Raw genomic sequence first — 13,858 nt, 5'->3', positions numbered from 1 at the left:
CTTCGCTAGAACCGCCCCTCCTCCATTCCAGGACGCTGCTCCTTTCTCTCATAGCCCTTGTCACGACCCGTCCTTCCGTTATTTACTATTCAGTTAATTTTAAATTCACTTATTATTTTCGTCTGTTTGTTTACAGTGTGTCTCCACCCTGGAACGTAGGCTCCAGGAGGGTGGGCCTTTAATTTGTCCACCGTTGTATTCCCAGTTGCTTCAACAAATACTGCCTAAGGGCCTCTGCTAGCCCTGCTCAGGGCTGGATATTGGGGTTACACCAGGAGCCAAGCCATGTCCTGCTGGAGACATTCTGGGGCTGGGGTCAGCACTGTAAACACGGAGGAGGTCATTGTGGGCTGAAGGAAATGAAAACAATTGAGGGGGCTGTTGGCCGGGTCATCTTGAATCAGGCCACCTTGGTGATCCAGGAGGACCTTAGATACAGTGATCAGGGCAGTCCTCTCAGATTGGGTGAATCTAAAAGCCTACACATAAACTGTGACAAGTGCTAGAAAAGAATAACCAGAAGCTATGAGGGCACTGAGCTCTGACCTAGCCTCAGGGGCCAAGGAGCTGAGATCTGAATAGTGAAGGTCAGGACAATAGGCCCCAGTCCCTTAAAATACTCCTAGGAGCCTGGCCTGGGTGGGTGAGTGGGTAGGGGATTATAGGGTCAGGGAAGGCTTCCTGGAGGAGATGGTGGTTTCACTGGGGCCCAAAGGCTCAGAGCTCTCTTCCCTTAGGATGGGCTGACTGGGTTTGAGAATTATTTTGCAGGTGCACTGGGAGTCACGTGATCAAAGGGCTGAGCCCTGTGGCCAGACAAGAGAGGCCCCTGCCTCCGCCTAGCAAGCTCTGCTGGTAAGTGGGTTGTTGCCAAGACTTGCCCCCAGGAGTTGTGAAGGAGTCAGAACAAGTTCTACTTCTCACTGGCCATGTGACCTTGTGCAGTTCACCTTCACTGCTCTGGGCCTCAGTTTTCCTTCCATGAGTCAGGAGGGTCATAGAAACCCTGGAGGTTTGACCTCAGGGTTGGTGCTAAGGGGCCCCCAGATTGGAGGATGGTTTAAGCACAATGGTTTCTGTGGATGTGGGGTTTATTTCAGCTCGGCTGAGTCCTGTTTCTTTGGATTTTCAAAAGCCGTGTCAAAGCCCGCCATACCTCCTGGTCGGATACAACCCCATTATCCTTTCGTCTGAGTCCTCTGGTGTCCAGTGTTTTGCGTGGCCCTCACACAACCCTTTGAAAGAAAGGGACATGGGCTGCCTCCGTCTCTCATCCACGGCCACCTCTCTTGCCTCACAGTTCTCATGGGACCATGAAGCTGAACGAGAGAAGTGTGGCCCACTATGCACTGAGCAACTCCCCAGCAGACCACACGGGCTTCCTGCGCACTTGGGGGGGGCCAGGGACTCCCCCCACCCACAGTGGCACTGGCCGAAGGTGCTGGTTTGTCCTCAAAGGCAACCTGCTGTTCTCCTTCGAGAGTCGAGAGGCCCGGGCCCCGCTGGGCCTGGTGGTGCTGGAGGGCTGCACGGTGGAGCTGGCCGAGGCTCCTGTGCCCGAGGAGTTTGCCTTCGCCGTCCGCTTCGACGCCCCTGGTGTGCGCCCATACCTGCTCGCAGCTGATGGGCCGGCAGCCCAGGAGGCCTGGGTGAAGGCGCTTTCCCGGGCAAGCTTTGGCTACATGCGCCTAGTGGTGCGTGAGCTGGAGAGCCAGTTGCGTGATGCCCGCCAGAGCCTAGCCTTGCATCGCCACTCATCCATGAAGGTCGTTACCAGCCGCTGTAAGCCCCAGGCTCCTGACCACTTGCCTTGGGGCCTAGAGAATGGCCACTGCCTCTCCAGGGATTGGAGCCCCATGGGCCTGGTGGAAGAAGGGGGCAGCAGGCCAGCAGGGTGGGGCTTGGCTGAGTGTGAGTTGCAGGGCGCTGCCAGCCTCTTAGGCAGGGGACAGAGCCCCGTGTCCCCTGAGACCTCTTGCTTCTCTACTCTGCACGATTGGTACGGCCAGGAGATCCTGGAGCTGAGGCGGAGGTGGCTGCAGAGGACCAAGGAGAGTCAGCCAGAATGTGAGAAACAGGACAGGCCCTGAGCCTGGGCCCTTAGGGTTCTGCCCTTGTCCTGCTGGTCAGGACAGCAAGGCCAGTGCTTTTTCAGGAGTTTGATGTTTACTCATTTCCAAAGTTGCTTTATTTTCATGCCAGATCCTGTCTGATCTCAGAAGCTAAGCAGGGTCGGGCCTAGTTAGTACTTGGATGGGAGACCACCTAGGAAGACTGGGTGCTGTAGGCATAAAAAAACAAACACAAAGTTGCTTTTTTTTAGGGACGCAGTTTTCTCTCCTTCCTGCTTTTTAGGCCCTCTCCAGGTTCCAGATCCACCCTTGTGCCTGGAGGGGACTGAAGAATCATTACTTCTGACCCCTTTATTTCCCGAGGAGCAAAGAGGAAAGGTGGCTTGCTCAGCAGTCACCAATGAGGCCCAAGTACCCTGACACTGTGCTGGACTGCCCCTCACTCAGGGGACGTTACTGAAATGGAGGAAGTGGCGAATAGTACGTGACCACCGGCCATCCTACCTTTCACCTACATGCCAGCCTCAGCCAAAATTTCCAACATGGGGAGTCTTGTGTGCCTTTACCAGAAATTGGCTTTGGTGTTGGCATCGCAGACTGACCTTATCAGAGAAAGTAGTTATATCATGGGGGTTTCTGGGGCTCTGTGCTTCCTGATTGGTGGGAAGACCAGTAACCGTACACCTCACTGCCCCGCCCTCCCCTACAGTCTGGAAAGGGCCGTTTGGAGGGAGAGGGCCTTCAGCCAATACAGAGGGATTTCTTCTACTCAGAAAGTGTTGGGGTCCCATCCTCTCTCCCTCTCCCTGGCTGTCCTGTCAACAGATGGTGCTGGATGTTGACCCAGCTTTTACAGCAGAAATCCTTCCTGCACTCAGCCTACAGCAGCCAGCTGCCAAGTGAGAAGCTAAAGAAGAGGTGGGCGGGCAGTGTGGCTGCCAGGGAAAGCCCATTCGTTGTGTTGGTTCTCAGTCCTGGGCATTATAGGAGGTTGGGCACAGGATTCCTGGTACCCTGTGATAAATTCTTTCCTGCCTGGGCTCCCAAAGAAGTATTCTTGCTCCTAAAACTACCTGGGAACTCGTTCACTGTCCTGCTTGTCACCCAGTGTGTACCTGCCAAGACCCCTCTCATTCTACTCTCACCAGCAGGCCAGGTGTTTTCTTTTTTGCTCTGGGAGGCAAAGTGGCTGGTTCCATAGAGCCAGAGTTCAGACTGGCCTGATGCCCTACGGCCATGGTGGCATTAGGTGGATGCAAGATGCAGAGAGCCTCCCCCACCGTGACCCACCCCCACCTCCAGTATACACAATCCGCCCCTTGTTAGCCTCTCTCTCCCTTACTGGGGCCTCGGGCAGCCTGACCAAGGCCAGCAGGCTGAGATGCGGGCCCAGGGTCCAGGACCCGTTCCTGTTCGGCTTGTTGCATAGAGATACTCCAGGCTTTTTATCTTTCTTATTGTTACAGTATTTTTTGTACGATTAAAACACTAAATTTTTTATTACTCATTTCGGTTACTCAAATTTATTTTAACAATCACCCGCGGGCTGCTCTGCCAAGCCCTGGTTGTCCTGTGTGGGGAACAATGACAGAAATCTTAAGGCTTCACACGGACGATCCCAGGTGACTATCCTAGCTGACGATTCCGCCCACTCGGCCTGGAATGAAGCGGGGAATTGGGGCTTCGGTGTCACCCTCGTGACGTCACCACGTCGGGCCCGTGACAAATGCCGCCTTCCCATCGCAACCGGAACTAGTCTGGACTGCGCGAATGTGAAGCTGGGCCTCTCGTTTGGTTCCCGAAAGCCTCGCGAGCCTTGGGGCGGTGTTCTCTCCGAGGCCCTCACCGGGGCTAGGCGCTGGGGTCCCGGTGCCGGGGCTAGGGGCGGAGCTGCAGATGGCGTCCGGAGCGGCTCGCTGGCTGGCATTGGCACCCGTCAGATCCAGGGCTCTCCGGAGCGGGCCGAGCTGGAAGGAAAATGGCGCTATCTCCGCCAGACAGGGCGGCTCGGGGTTGAGCCTGGTACCGTCGAGGTCAGTCATCGTTACTCGCAGCGGCGCCATTTTGCCCAAACCGGTGAAAGTGAGTGTCTACCTGGAGGCGGGGCGAAGGGGACGCGGCCAATCGTGGTGGGAATATGTACGGGTCGACGTTGATTGACAGGAGCAATGGCCAATCATGTGACCGTCAGGCCGGAAGACGGATCAAGGACAAAGTTTTGCGCTAAAGCGTTGCTGATTTTGACAGGTGGGAGGAAATGGTCAGGTTAGGTCCTGCTGTGAGCCGGGTGTAGGGAGAGTGAAACTGGGGAGCAACAACTGAGGAAGACGGCATTTTGCTCTAGCTTATCGTGAGCGCAGAGCCTAGGTCTCCGGAGCCAGAAAACGGCATTATGCATCCAGTATGGACAAATCGTGTAATCTCTGCCCTGTCTACCTCATAAAGTTTATGGGATGAGTTACGACAGGACTTTGTAAATGAAGTGTACGTGCCTTACCTTTGTTAGTTTTGACCTAGTACTTAAGCCATGTGATTTGCAGTTCTGAGGGGTGTGCAGGGGATTATTTCAGTCACTGTTTTTACAAATGAAGAATCGGGGAGTCAGAGAGGTGAAGCCAGTGTCCGAAGCTAGTCGCTGAGTTAGGCTCTGGAATCCAGGTTTCCTGCTGGTACAACTCCCACCGGATCCTAGTTTTCCACCACTGAATGCTTTCACGTGCCCTCAGTACCCTTGGGGTTTCCTAAGGAAAATGGAAACAGTTCCTTATACCAAACAAGTTTGCTTTTGACTTCAGGACTGTGTGGGAGTTAGAAAACAAAAATTCTTAAAAGCTAGTCCGGCCTGTGCTAGTTCACAGACAAGTGTGTTCAGGGTTGTTTCACAGCAGGAAGCACGAAGATGCAGGGTCCGTGCTGGGGAAGAGATGCCTTATAAAAAGGCATAGCTGAAAATTAGTTTTTTAAAACTCCATAGGAAAATATAAGAGATGTTGAGAGTTTACTGAAACTCCCCCAGGTCCATCTAAATAGCTAGGCTTTCAGTGTAAAGGCATGTTCACTTCTCAAAACACGTTTCTAAAATTTAATGTGGTAAAGTCAAATTTCTGTCACCAAGGAAACTATTGAAGAACTGTATAGACTGTCCTTCACTGTACATCTTTTTGTAATCCATTTTCATGAATTTAGTGTCTTCAAGTAGGGCTAAACTTTCTTTCCATAGTCCAGCCCTCTTAGTACTTTCTCATCTGTTGGGTATCTGCAAATACCAGGTTGTGCCCCAATTTTTAGACGTCTAAGTACCTTATGCTTTTCCTTCCAGTATCCACTTTGATGACCATAAAATCACTTTATCTCTTCTAATTATTTGTCTTGCTCTGAATTTTCCCAAAGACTTTAAAATCAAGTTGCTTATGATGGGTCTGGGGTCCACAGGAGGAAATGACCCTGAGGAGGCCAGGCCTTCTGCAGTCCTGCCGTAGTGGGCTCTGGAGCTCACAGCCGCCGCTCTTCCCCTCTGCAGATGTCCTTTGGCCTTCTCCGTGTGTTCTCCATTGTGATCCCCTTTCTCTATGTTGGGACGCTCATTAGCAAGAACTTTGCTGCTCTACTTGAGGAGCATGACATTTTTGTCCCAGAGGACGATGACGACGACGACTAAACAGGTAAGGCTTGCTATTCCCCTACATAGACCAGGAGCAGGAAGAGGGAGCATCTGAACTATGATGCAGTCTGGCCTGGTAGCAAGTAGCATCTGGATACTTGAAGCAGTAAATTGACTCACTTGGCTAATGTTTTTTATTTTGCCTTTTTCTCTATGTTGGATGACAGAAACTATTGACTTACAAATTTACTGGGGTCTCTTTCCAACTAGGTTGGATCCCAGTCAGGCTTTTCATTTGCCCTTTATGTACCCTCTTTCTCATTACCCCCAAGTTTTCTCGACAATTTAACACGCCTTACACACCCACCACAGCTTCATTTCAGTGCTCCACATGGAAATTTACAAACTGCAGTTTCTCACCAGGGACAGCTCTGGTTACCAAGCTCTGTACCCAGACACCTATACACGGGCACCGGAGCCTGGTCACTACTGCTCATGAACCCTTCCCCCAGTGCCTGTCCCGTTTGGCTTTCCTGTGTTGACTTCTGGTGCCCTGCTAGGTGCTGCGTGGCTGCATTACTGCTGTAAATAATAACACTCCTGACTCCTTAGTCTGGCATTCCAGGCTTGCTGTGATCTGATCACACCTGTCACTCACTCGCATCTTCCGTGCTTATCCCCAGTATTCACCGTTTCCTGAATTACTCATGCTCTTCCTCACTCCCAGGCATTGGCTCATTGTTCCTCCCACTTGGGAAGACCTGCTGTCTTATTTCCACCAATTCTTCACTGTCTTTGATGAAGGTTTCCTGCATGCCTCTCCATTTGAAAGTGACTGCTCCTTCCTCTGACTAGTACCTCTCTTATGGCCCTCAGTATTATGTGTTTAAAACACACCCCCCAAACTCTACTAGACCATGAGCTTCTTGCTGGCGGGGAACATGTTTTTCATACCTTTGGGCCCCCAGTGCCTGGTCTGTGGTGAATGCTCAGTAAATGTCTGAATAGATAATCAAATGTACTCAAAACTGACACTGGTAGGACCGCTCTGTGGAATTCTTTCGGTACACGGATAAAGGACTGCTGTTGCCCAATTTACTGCTGCCTTCCTTTCTTACAGGTCATGGAAGAAGTACAGAAATTAAGAAATGGTGATGCTCACAGCCTCTCCTCCTTGCCTATCAGCGGAAGGGCCCAGGGAAAGCCCTCAGCCTCCCAGCTCCAGTGAAGCTTCCTGCATGGTCCGTAACCACAGCCCAGAGTCCCAGGCTCTGGGAGGTTCCCTGAGGTGTGCTGTCCATTGAGCCAATCAGATGATGAATAAACATAATAAACCTCAGCTCTGTATGACTGAGTGATGGCCGGAATTCCTCAGTGCGAGTAGGCTCTAGTCTTGCAGTTTCTGGTCTCCGCTGTCTTTTCTGTAATAGGCCTTTGATTTACAACCGAGGATCTCCGGGCCCTCATGGATCCATAATTATGGGGGTTTGGGACCTATTTTCATTATTTATAAAAACCTAACAGAAACTCTGCTTTCCCTCAATGAAGTTGCATAGGGTAATTAAACCTTTTTTTTTTTTTTTTTGCGTTGAGTAACACTAGCTAATTGTCACATGCCAATCATAGGAGCTTTGACTGTTAGTTTAAAACTACTTGAGAGATACCATTATTAGAATGAGTCTTTCAAAACTTAGGTTCCTTAGATGAAAAGATAATAAAGGGGTCGTTGGTGCTGAAAAATGTGGGAATCCTCGGGATAACTGTACCTATACCGAACCCCTTTCTCTAGCATTCAGACTGTTCAGGGGAGGACCAGAGAGGACTACCATCCAAAGCAAACAGAGATCAGTTCTTTAACCTGGGTCAACATTTATTCTGTCACTTTAGAGCTACACTCATTTGCATAAACAGTTGGAATATTTCTGTTCTCTGTGTGCACACTGAGCAGCTGTGCCCCTAGCAGGGAGCCTAACTGAGTAGGAAGTTAATTTCATTTTAAAGACCCTTGCTTGTTGCAAGCAGAAGGGCTAGGCCTCTGAGCAGCCATTTTCTTCAAGACCCAGGGAAAAATAGCCCAGCTTGTCAGCTCTACTTCTGCACCTCTTAGTGCTGCTCTGATCCGTCGCCAACAGCAAGAGCTGACTAATTTTGGATAATCTGTGCCGTGACACTAAACTATCCAATCCCGGAGGCTGGAGAAACACAGCTAAATTAATGAAGCCATCCAGCCTCATACTCAGTATGACAGTTTCTGAACAGATGGCTTCATCCTTCCTGTTTACCAACATGTGAAGCTCTGAGAAAGAGAATCCAATCCAATTTACAGGAAACACCACACTTCAGGAAAAGGGAAAGAACAGGTGGTGTGTACACCCTGCCCCGCTTGTTCAGGCAATAAGTGAGAGAGACTGCAGAAACAGAGCTTCCCGTTGGTTCGCCAGTGGAACCCTATCATGACGTGACCATCATATGCCGAGTTTATTTGTGCTCTAAAGTGTTTAAACATTAACATGCACCTTTCCACTGAGTGACTTCATGGGTCGTGGCCAATGTAGAACTTGGACAGGAAATCCTTTGGCCTTGGCGTTTCTGTTTCATGGAAGAACCGCATGATATGTGTCCGCTGCTTCCACACATTAATCGTTTCCTCCAGTTCCATTTTTCCCTGCACAAGTGAGGGGAGAGGTCTTCAGTCAAAGCGGCTGAGTAAAAGGAATACGACACGGAAGGCTGGCATTCTATGCTCTGGCACTGACTTGAGTCACTCTGGGTAAGTAATGTACTGTCTAAACCACACTTTTTGCATCAGAAAAATGAGGTGGTGGCACTGAATGATCTCTGAGGCCTTTCAAATATTCTTTTAACTCTGTGGCTAACTGGTCTGAGGAGAGACGTCCAGGTCGGCAGGCCCCAGCCCCAGGATGCCTAACCTGACTGGCTTAACTTACATTTCTGCTTAACATTTCTCCCACGTTAGTTACTGGTCCATGCTAAAGCTCCCATCGGTGCTAATGTGACCAACTAGAGAGAGAATCGGGGCCAGGATTTGACCCCATTTACACAGGACTCAGGCAACCAGCCTACCTCTCCTAGCTGTAAGCTGGCAACCAGGTGAAGCAGTAACTTCTAGGGATGAGGTTCAAGAAGAATTCAAACTTCCCTCTCTACATCTTTTTTTTTTAGTTATAAAATACAAGTTCCAATGGATTTTCCCTTGAACCATCTTGCAAACTACCTAACCAGGTGATAACCTCCAAGTTCAACTGTTTCTTTGAAACACTAAGTAACAGCTGCTGATCCAGTAGTTGCTTTTAAAACCTGGAGACAAATGTTCATCTGGGAAGACTGAAAAGCTCTGGACAAGTTAGCTGCTCTTTTATTATTACTTTTTTTATATTCATTCATTCATTTATTTTACACCTACAGCACCTGGTCTTCCTAGGTGGTCTCCCATCCAAGTACTAACCAGGCCCAATCCTGCTTAGCTTCCGAGATCAGACAAGATCAGGCACGTTCAAGGTGGCATGGCCGTAGATTAGCTGCTCTTTAAAAGGGTCAGGAAGGGTCAGTTACCTTAATGACCAGAAGATCCACCACCCTGGGGTCTGTGACGTGGGCATTCTTCATAAACATATCTCGGACTTTATCCCGTCCCTGTTTCACAGAGATATCTAGCTGGAACAGGTTCACTAAAGAGAACACATGATTCAGGGTAGAAATTATATGGTTAAAGCATGTTTTTAAAAAATTGAGCCAATGGATATTCATATTCACCAAATATTAGCCAGATCCTAAGGTGGGTGCTTGAGGGTGTGAAGTGTGAGATGTGGTGCTTGTCCCCACGGAGTTTAGTTGGTGGAGACGAGACCACCGCATTTGAGGGACAGTATAGTGTAGCTCAAGGGTATGATCAACCTGGGTTCAAATCCCAGCCCTGTCCTATCAGCTCTCTGTGCCTGAGTACATTTCCTGATGAGGGAAACGAGGATAATGATACACATACGACTCCAGAGCTGTTATGGGCATTCTAAGACAATGCTGAGCTTAGAGCAGAGCTTGGCATGGAATAACTTCTCAATAAATGTTAGCATTATTATATGGAACATTTGGCAAAAGACGATGGTTGAAATTAAGGTAAAATGATGTGTAGCTTTGTGCACAGACTTAGCATTGAGGGGCGCTGCTGAGGGTTTGTGCAGGTAGGGAAGGCTTCTATCCAGCTAGCGACTACTGCCATATTAGGTTATTGGGGCAGGAGAGAAGTTTATGCTGTAGCTCCTGGTCTCTGGGTCTTAAATTCTAATCGGAAGGGCTGTTATTCATGAATGCAAACATAAAATCACAATATTCATCAACCCTTTATTAAGTCCTCAAATAGTGGCCCATCTCTGTGACCTGGGACTTCAGATGAGGCATATGCATGCCTTTTGAAAATTAGGTTTTAGTCATTTGTAGCGCCATCGCCTGGAAGTTAGCCTTCAGTGGCTTTGCTGAAGACAAGGGCATGAACAGGGCCATGTGTGGTAGGCAGAATAAAGACAGAAAAAGGGGCACGCCAGGCTGAGGGGACAGCATAAACAAGGCTCCCAGGCTAGTGTGAGCACTGTGGTGGAGGAAGAAGACCAGTGCGCTCAGTTGGTGAGGACACCTTGTGTTGTGGTTACTCCCGTGACGTGTCCATTCCATTCTACAGAATTATCACAACCAGCTCTGAAAACCACTATATTTAGGGCGAGTTAGTGACAATCGACAAAGCTTGAATCTTTATACTCATAACTTGAGAGAAAAACAAAGCTGCTGAGGGAAGGACCATGCCATGCTGCAAAGACCACAGAACACTCAACAGCGGCAAGGTGACAGAAACTGCACCCCAGCTTTACAGGTGACAGCGGCCAGGGGGCCACTCACACTAGAAGGGGCTCAGCAACCAGCGGTGTGCTGGTGTGGGCTCTCACGGGGAGCCCACTATACACACCTCTCCCCGAATCTGCCTTCACGGACTTCACTCTGGTAGCTCAAAATCAACCTTGGTTGGAGTATTCACACCATGGAAAACGATAAACATTATAAACGTAGGTTTTCCTCCAGAGAGTTGATTGTTAAACACTACAGTATCATATTAGGAATTTTAGAAAACAGCAAAGAATAAGACGGATACAAAAACATAAACTAATGTGGATCTTGGAATTTAGAATCTTGCCTCTTGCGGGGAGGGAGGCCTAGGGCACTGTGGGGACTTTCCTGAGGTCATACTACTGGGTCCCTGGCAAACTTGGGCCTGGAATCCAGGTTATGTTCTGTTTTTTAAGATTTACAACCAGAGCTTTTTTAAGGATAGAAATATGAGAAATCTTTCCCTGCTATCAGTACTTTCCTTTCCTGCATTTTTATATTAGAATCCCGCCCAACCTTGGGAGAAAAAAACAAGGCGCCTTTAGGCACACTAGGGGAGCTGGTGCCCATCATCCCCGTTCCTTGTGACCCTGAACCACACACCAGGGCACTGGGTGTATGAATTTTCTCAGGAAAGTGTCACATGTACAAATGCAAAGTTTTGCTTACAATGTCAGTTCACAGATCCCTGAGTGCCCATCCTCCCAGGTTAAGAACCCTTGTCTCTAGAGAAACAAATTCCATAGCTTTATCCTAGACTCCTTCCTCCCATCCTAACCCCCTGGTCACAGCCCTCCACCAGAGAGAGAGGCTGTGGGAAGGCAAATAGGAACAGCCTAAGCTGTAGCCTGCTGAACTGTCTGGGCTGAATCAGTGGTTCTCAGACCAGTGGCGATTTTGCCACCTGCCCACAACTAGAACACCTGGCAATGTCGGGGAAATTTTGGGTTGTCACAATGAAGGAGAAAGTGCTACCGGCATCCAGTGGGTAGAGGCCAGGGAAGTTGCTAACATCCTACAACGCACAAGATAGCCCGACACAACAAAGAATTATCCAGTACAAATGCTGCTAGTGAGAAACCCTGGTATAAATCGATTCCAACTGTTCTCTACTTCCTGCTCCTTTCTGCAGCAAGAAAAGGTTCTGGGCATTCACAGAAGTAATGCTGCACCAACATTATGTTTTAAAATATCTTAATTTGAATACACACTCCACACATACTTGCTCATGTCACTCCCCACACCTATTATCCATCCACCTGTCCCCTGAAGGCATTTGAATTTATAGGCCCTGAATTCACTCAAGTTTCTCTCTGCCTAGTATACTGTAGGTTCAAGCTCTCGTTATCAGCAATCTCTCAAAGAGCCAGCTTGAGGACGGGATGTTGTGGAGCAGTCACAGTTTCTACACATCAAAGGACTGGGTTCAACAAGCAGGCTCCTGCTAGAGTAAGTCCTATAGATAACAATGATGATAATAAACACAAGAGTAACAGCCAATATTTAATGAGTACCTAAGTGCCAGCCCCTATCCTAAGCACCTTATGTATGTTCACCTATCTAATACACTAACTCTCTGAAGAAGGTACTACTATCCTCATTTTACAGATGAAGAAACTGAGGCACAGCGAGATGAAATAACTTGCCCAGGGTTGCACAGCTTGTAAGGGGTAGGGCCTGGAGCTAAGTCCAGCAACCACCACATTCTCCTGCTTTTCACACCCGGCAGGGAAGTGGCAGCCCTGAAGGGGGCTATGGTGCTCAGCTCCCTGAAAATCACCTTCCCCCTCAGACTAGCCGTGATGGTCTACATTAAAATACATGAAATCAACAAAATAAAATACCCAGTCCCTGACATCTGTACTGCCTCGACAGTTTAGATGGAATTTTCCCCAACCTTTCTTTCATGGGGTTTACTGGGCAGCACTGAGGGCGGTGCCAAGATAAGAAAACAAAGTCTCTGCACCCAGGAGTTTATATTTTAATCAGGTGAAGACTGGTTCCCTGAGTGACATCTAAGTGATTGCGGGGTTCTGAAGTAGTAGAGGGCAGGACAGCAGGGGGTGGAACAGAGTTCCTAAGGGGCAAGTAGAATATAGGAAACAAGAGCTGGGAGACCCTAGGTGGGTGGGGAGGACAGCTCACTGGAGGGTCTGGAAAAGGCACCGCTACTGACTTATGAATGACCTTGGGAAAGTCATTTCCCTTCTTTGGTTCAGTTTCTGTTTCAGTGGGGGATGTGGGAATCAGATGATCGGGCAAACCCTACAGCTACTTTGGTTACACACGTATTCCACGCGCATCTGTAAATATATTCTGGGACGCTAGAAGTGACTTTGTATTCCAGATCCACCACGCGCTAGCTCTGGGCCTTGGGCGCGTCACTTCGCCTCTCGGTGCCTCAGTTCCCCCCCTATAAAATAAGTATGTCACTGACAGTCCCTGCTCCCCCTCCCAAGGTTTCGGTAAGAATTACGGGGGAACATGGGAGCCAAAGCGCCGAGGGCGCCTAGGAGCGCGGTGCGAACGCTGGACACGGTTGGTCATACACGGGCGCCGCCGCTAGGTCGGCTCCACCAAGGCCCGGGTGACCCTCTTCCCCTGAAGCTCGGCCAGAGGCCGGGACAGCCGCGACCTTGGGCTGCTGCCTCCGGGGCCCTGCGAACGCCGACGCCTCTCACCGGTGTTCGGCACCTCCCGATACCAGGCGCGGTAGAGCTCGCGCACCCTCCGTTTGGCCTCGTCCATGTTCCGACTGAAAATGGGCTTCACCGAGGTGCTGGCCGCAGCGGCGACCCGGGGAAAGCCGCTCGCCGCCATCTTGCTAAAGAAACCACCTCCGCACCCCTCCCTTTTCAACCTGCGAGCGCAGCCCTTTTCTCATTGGCTAAAACCGAACGCCACGCCCCCAAACTCAGTGGGTGGGCGAGAGCGGCCGGCGCGGGCTGCGCATGCTCGCTCGCGCAAACGCAAGCTCGCCCGTTGGGCGTCCTGCTGGCGATGGCGCCGCCAGGGGGCGCTCGGGCCCCAGGCTGGCCGCTGACCGCCGGACGCTGGACCGCGTGCTGGCGCCGTTGGCGCGGGGCAGTGGAACCGCCGCCTGGGCTCGGGCGTCCTGCCCGCGAGCTGGCCGCGCCGCTCCTGTGGTAGCGCCCTTTGGCACGCTGGCCGAGCCGAGCTTCCCCTGTCAGCTTCCGGGGCGGGGACCGCGGGCCGTAAGGTGACGGCTGCGGCAGGTAATGGCGCCTGGGGTACCGTGGCGCTGACCTGGCCCCTCTGCGGCCCTCCTGCA

The 13,858-nt window shown here is 50.3% G+C and overlaps 3 protein-coding genes and 1 pseudogene across 3 annotated transcripts in view; 2 read left to right on the top strand and 2 right to left on the bottom strand.

Moving 5' to 3' along the window:
* The window catches only part of FAM109B (family with sequence similarity 109 member B), a 6,276-nt gene extending 3,784 nt beyond the window's left edge, over positions 1-2,492 (top strand). Inside the window, exons 2-3 of the mRNA XM_011369012.2 lie at positions 772-855; positions 1,301-2,492. Of these exons, the coding sequence (XP_011367314.1) occupies positions 1,314-2,090 (777 nt within the window). The 5' untranslated portion in view covers positions 772-855; positions 1,301-1,313 and the 3' untranslated portion in view covers positions 2,091-2,492. The remainder of the gene's footprint in view (positions 1-771; positions 856-1,300) is intronic.
* A 1,325-nt stretch (positions 2,493-3,817) lies between these two features.
* SMDT1 (single-pass membrane protein with aspartate rich tail 1) lies at positions 3,818-7,020 on the top strand. Its single transcript, XM_011369013.2, has 3 exons — positions 3,818-4,154; positions 5,593-5,734; positions 6,794-7,020. Exons 1-2 carry the CDS (start codon positions 3,969-3,971, stop codon positions 5,728-5,730), a joined length of 324 nt encoding a protein of 107 aa, XP_011367315.1. The 5' UTR covers positions 3,818-3,968; the 3' UTR covers positions 5,731-5,734; positions 6,794-7,020.
* A 1,076-nt stretch (positions 7,021-8,096) lies between these two features.
* NDUFA6 (NADH:ubiquinone oxidoreductase subunit A6) lies at positions 8,097-13,424 on the bottom strand. Its single transcript, XM_011369011.2, has 3 exons — positions 13,248-13,424; positions 9,247-9,362; positions 8,097-8,338 (listed from the first exon to the last, which is right to left on the bottom strand). The coding sequence occupies exons 1-3, from the start codon at positions 13,384-13,386 to the stop codon at positions 8,207-8,209; spliced, it is 387 nt and encodes a 128-aa protein (XP_011367313.1). The 5' UTR covers positions 13,387-13,424; the 3' UTR covers positions 8,097-8,206.
* Positions 9,091-9,209, bottom strand: LOC111745031 (annotated as a pseudogene).
* Positions 13,425-13,858: the final 434 nt, after the last annotated feature.

The sequence above is a fragment of the Pteropus vampyrus genome, unplaced genomic scaffold, assembly GCF_000151845.1.
Source record: "Pteropus vampyrus isolate Shadow unplaced genomic scaffold, Pvam_2.0 Scaffold145, whole genome shotgun sequence".
Taxonomy (NCBI): Eukaryota; Metazoa; Chordata; class Mammalia; order Chiroptera; family Pteropodidae; genus Pteropus; species Pteropus vampyrus.
This window is presented reverse-complemented; position numbering and strand designations above follow the sequence as displayed.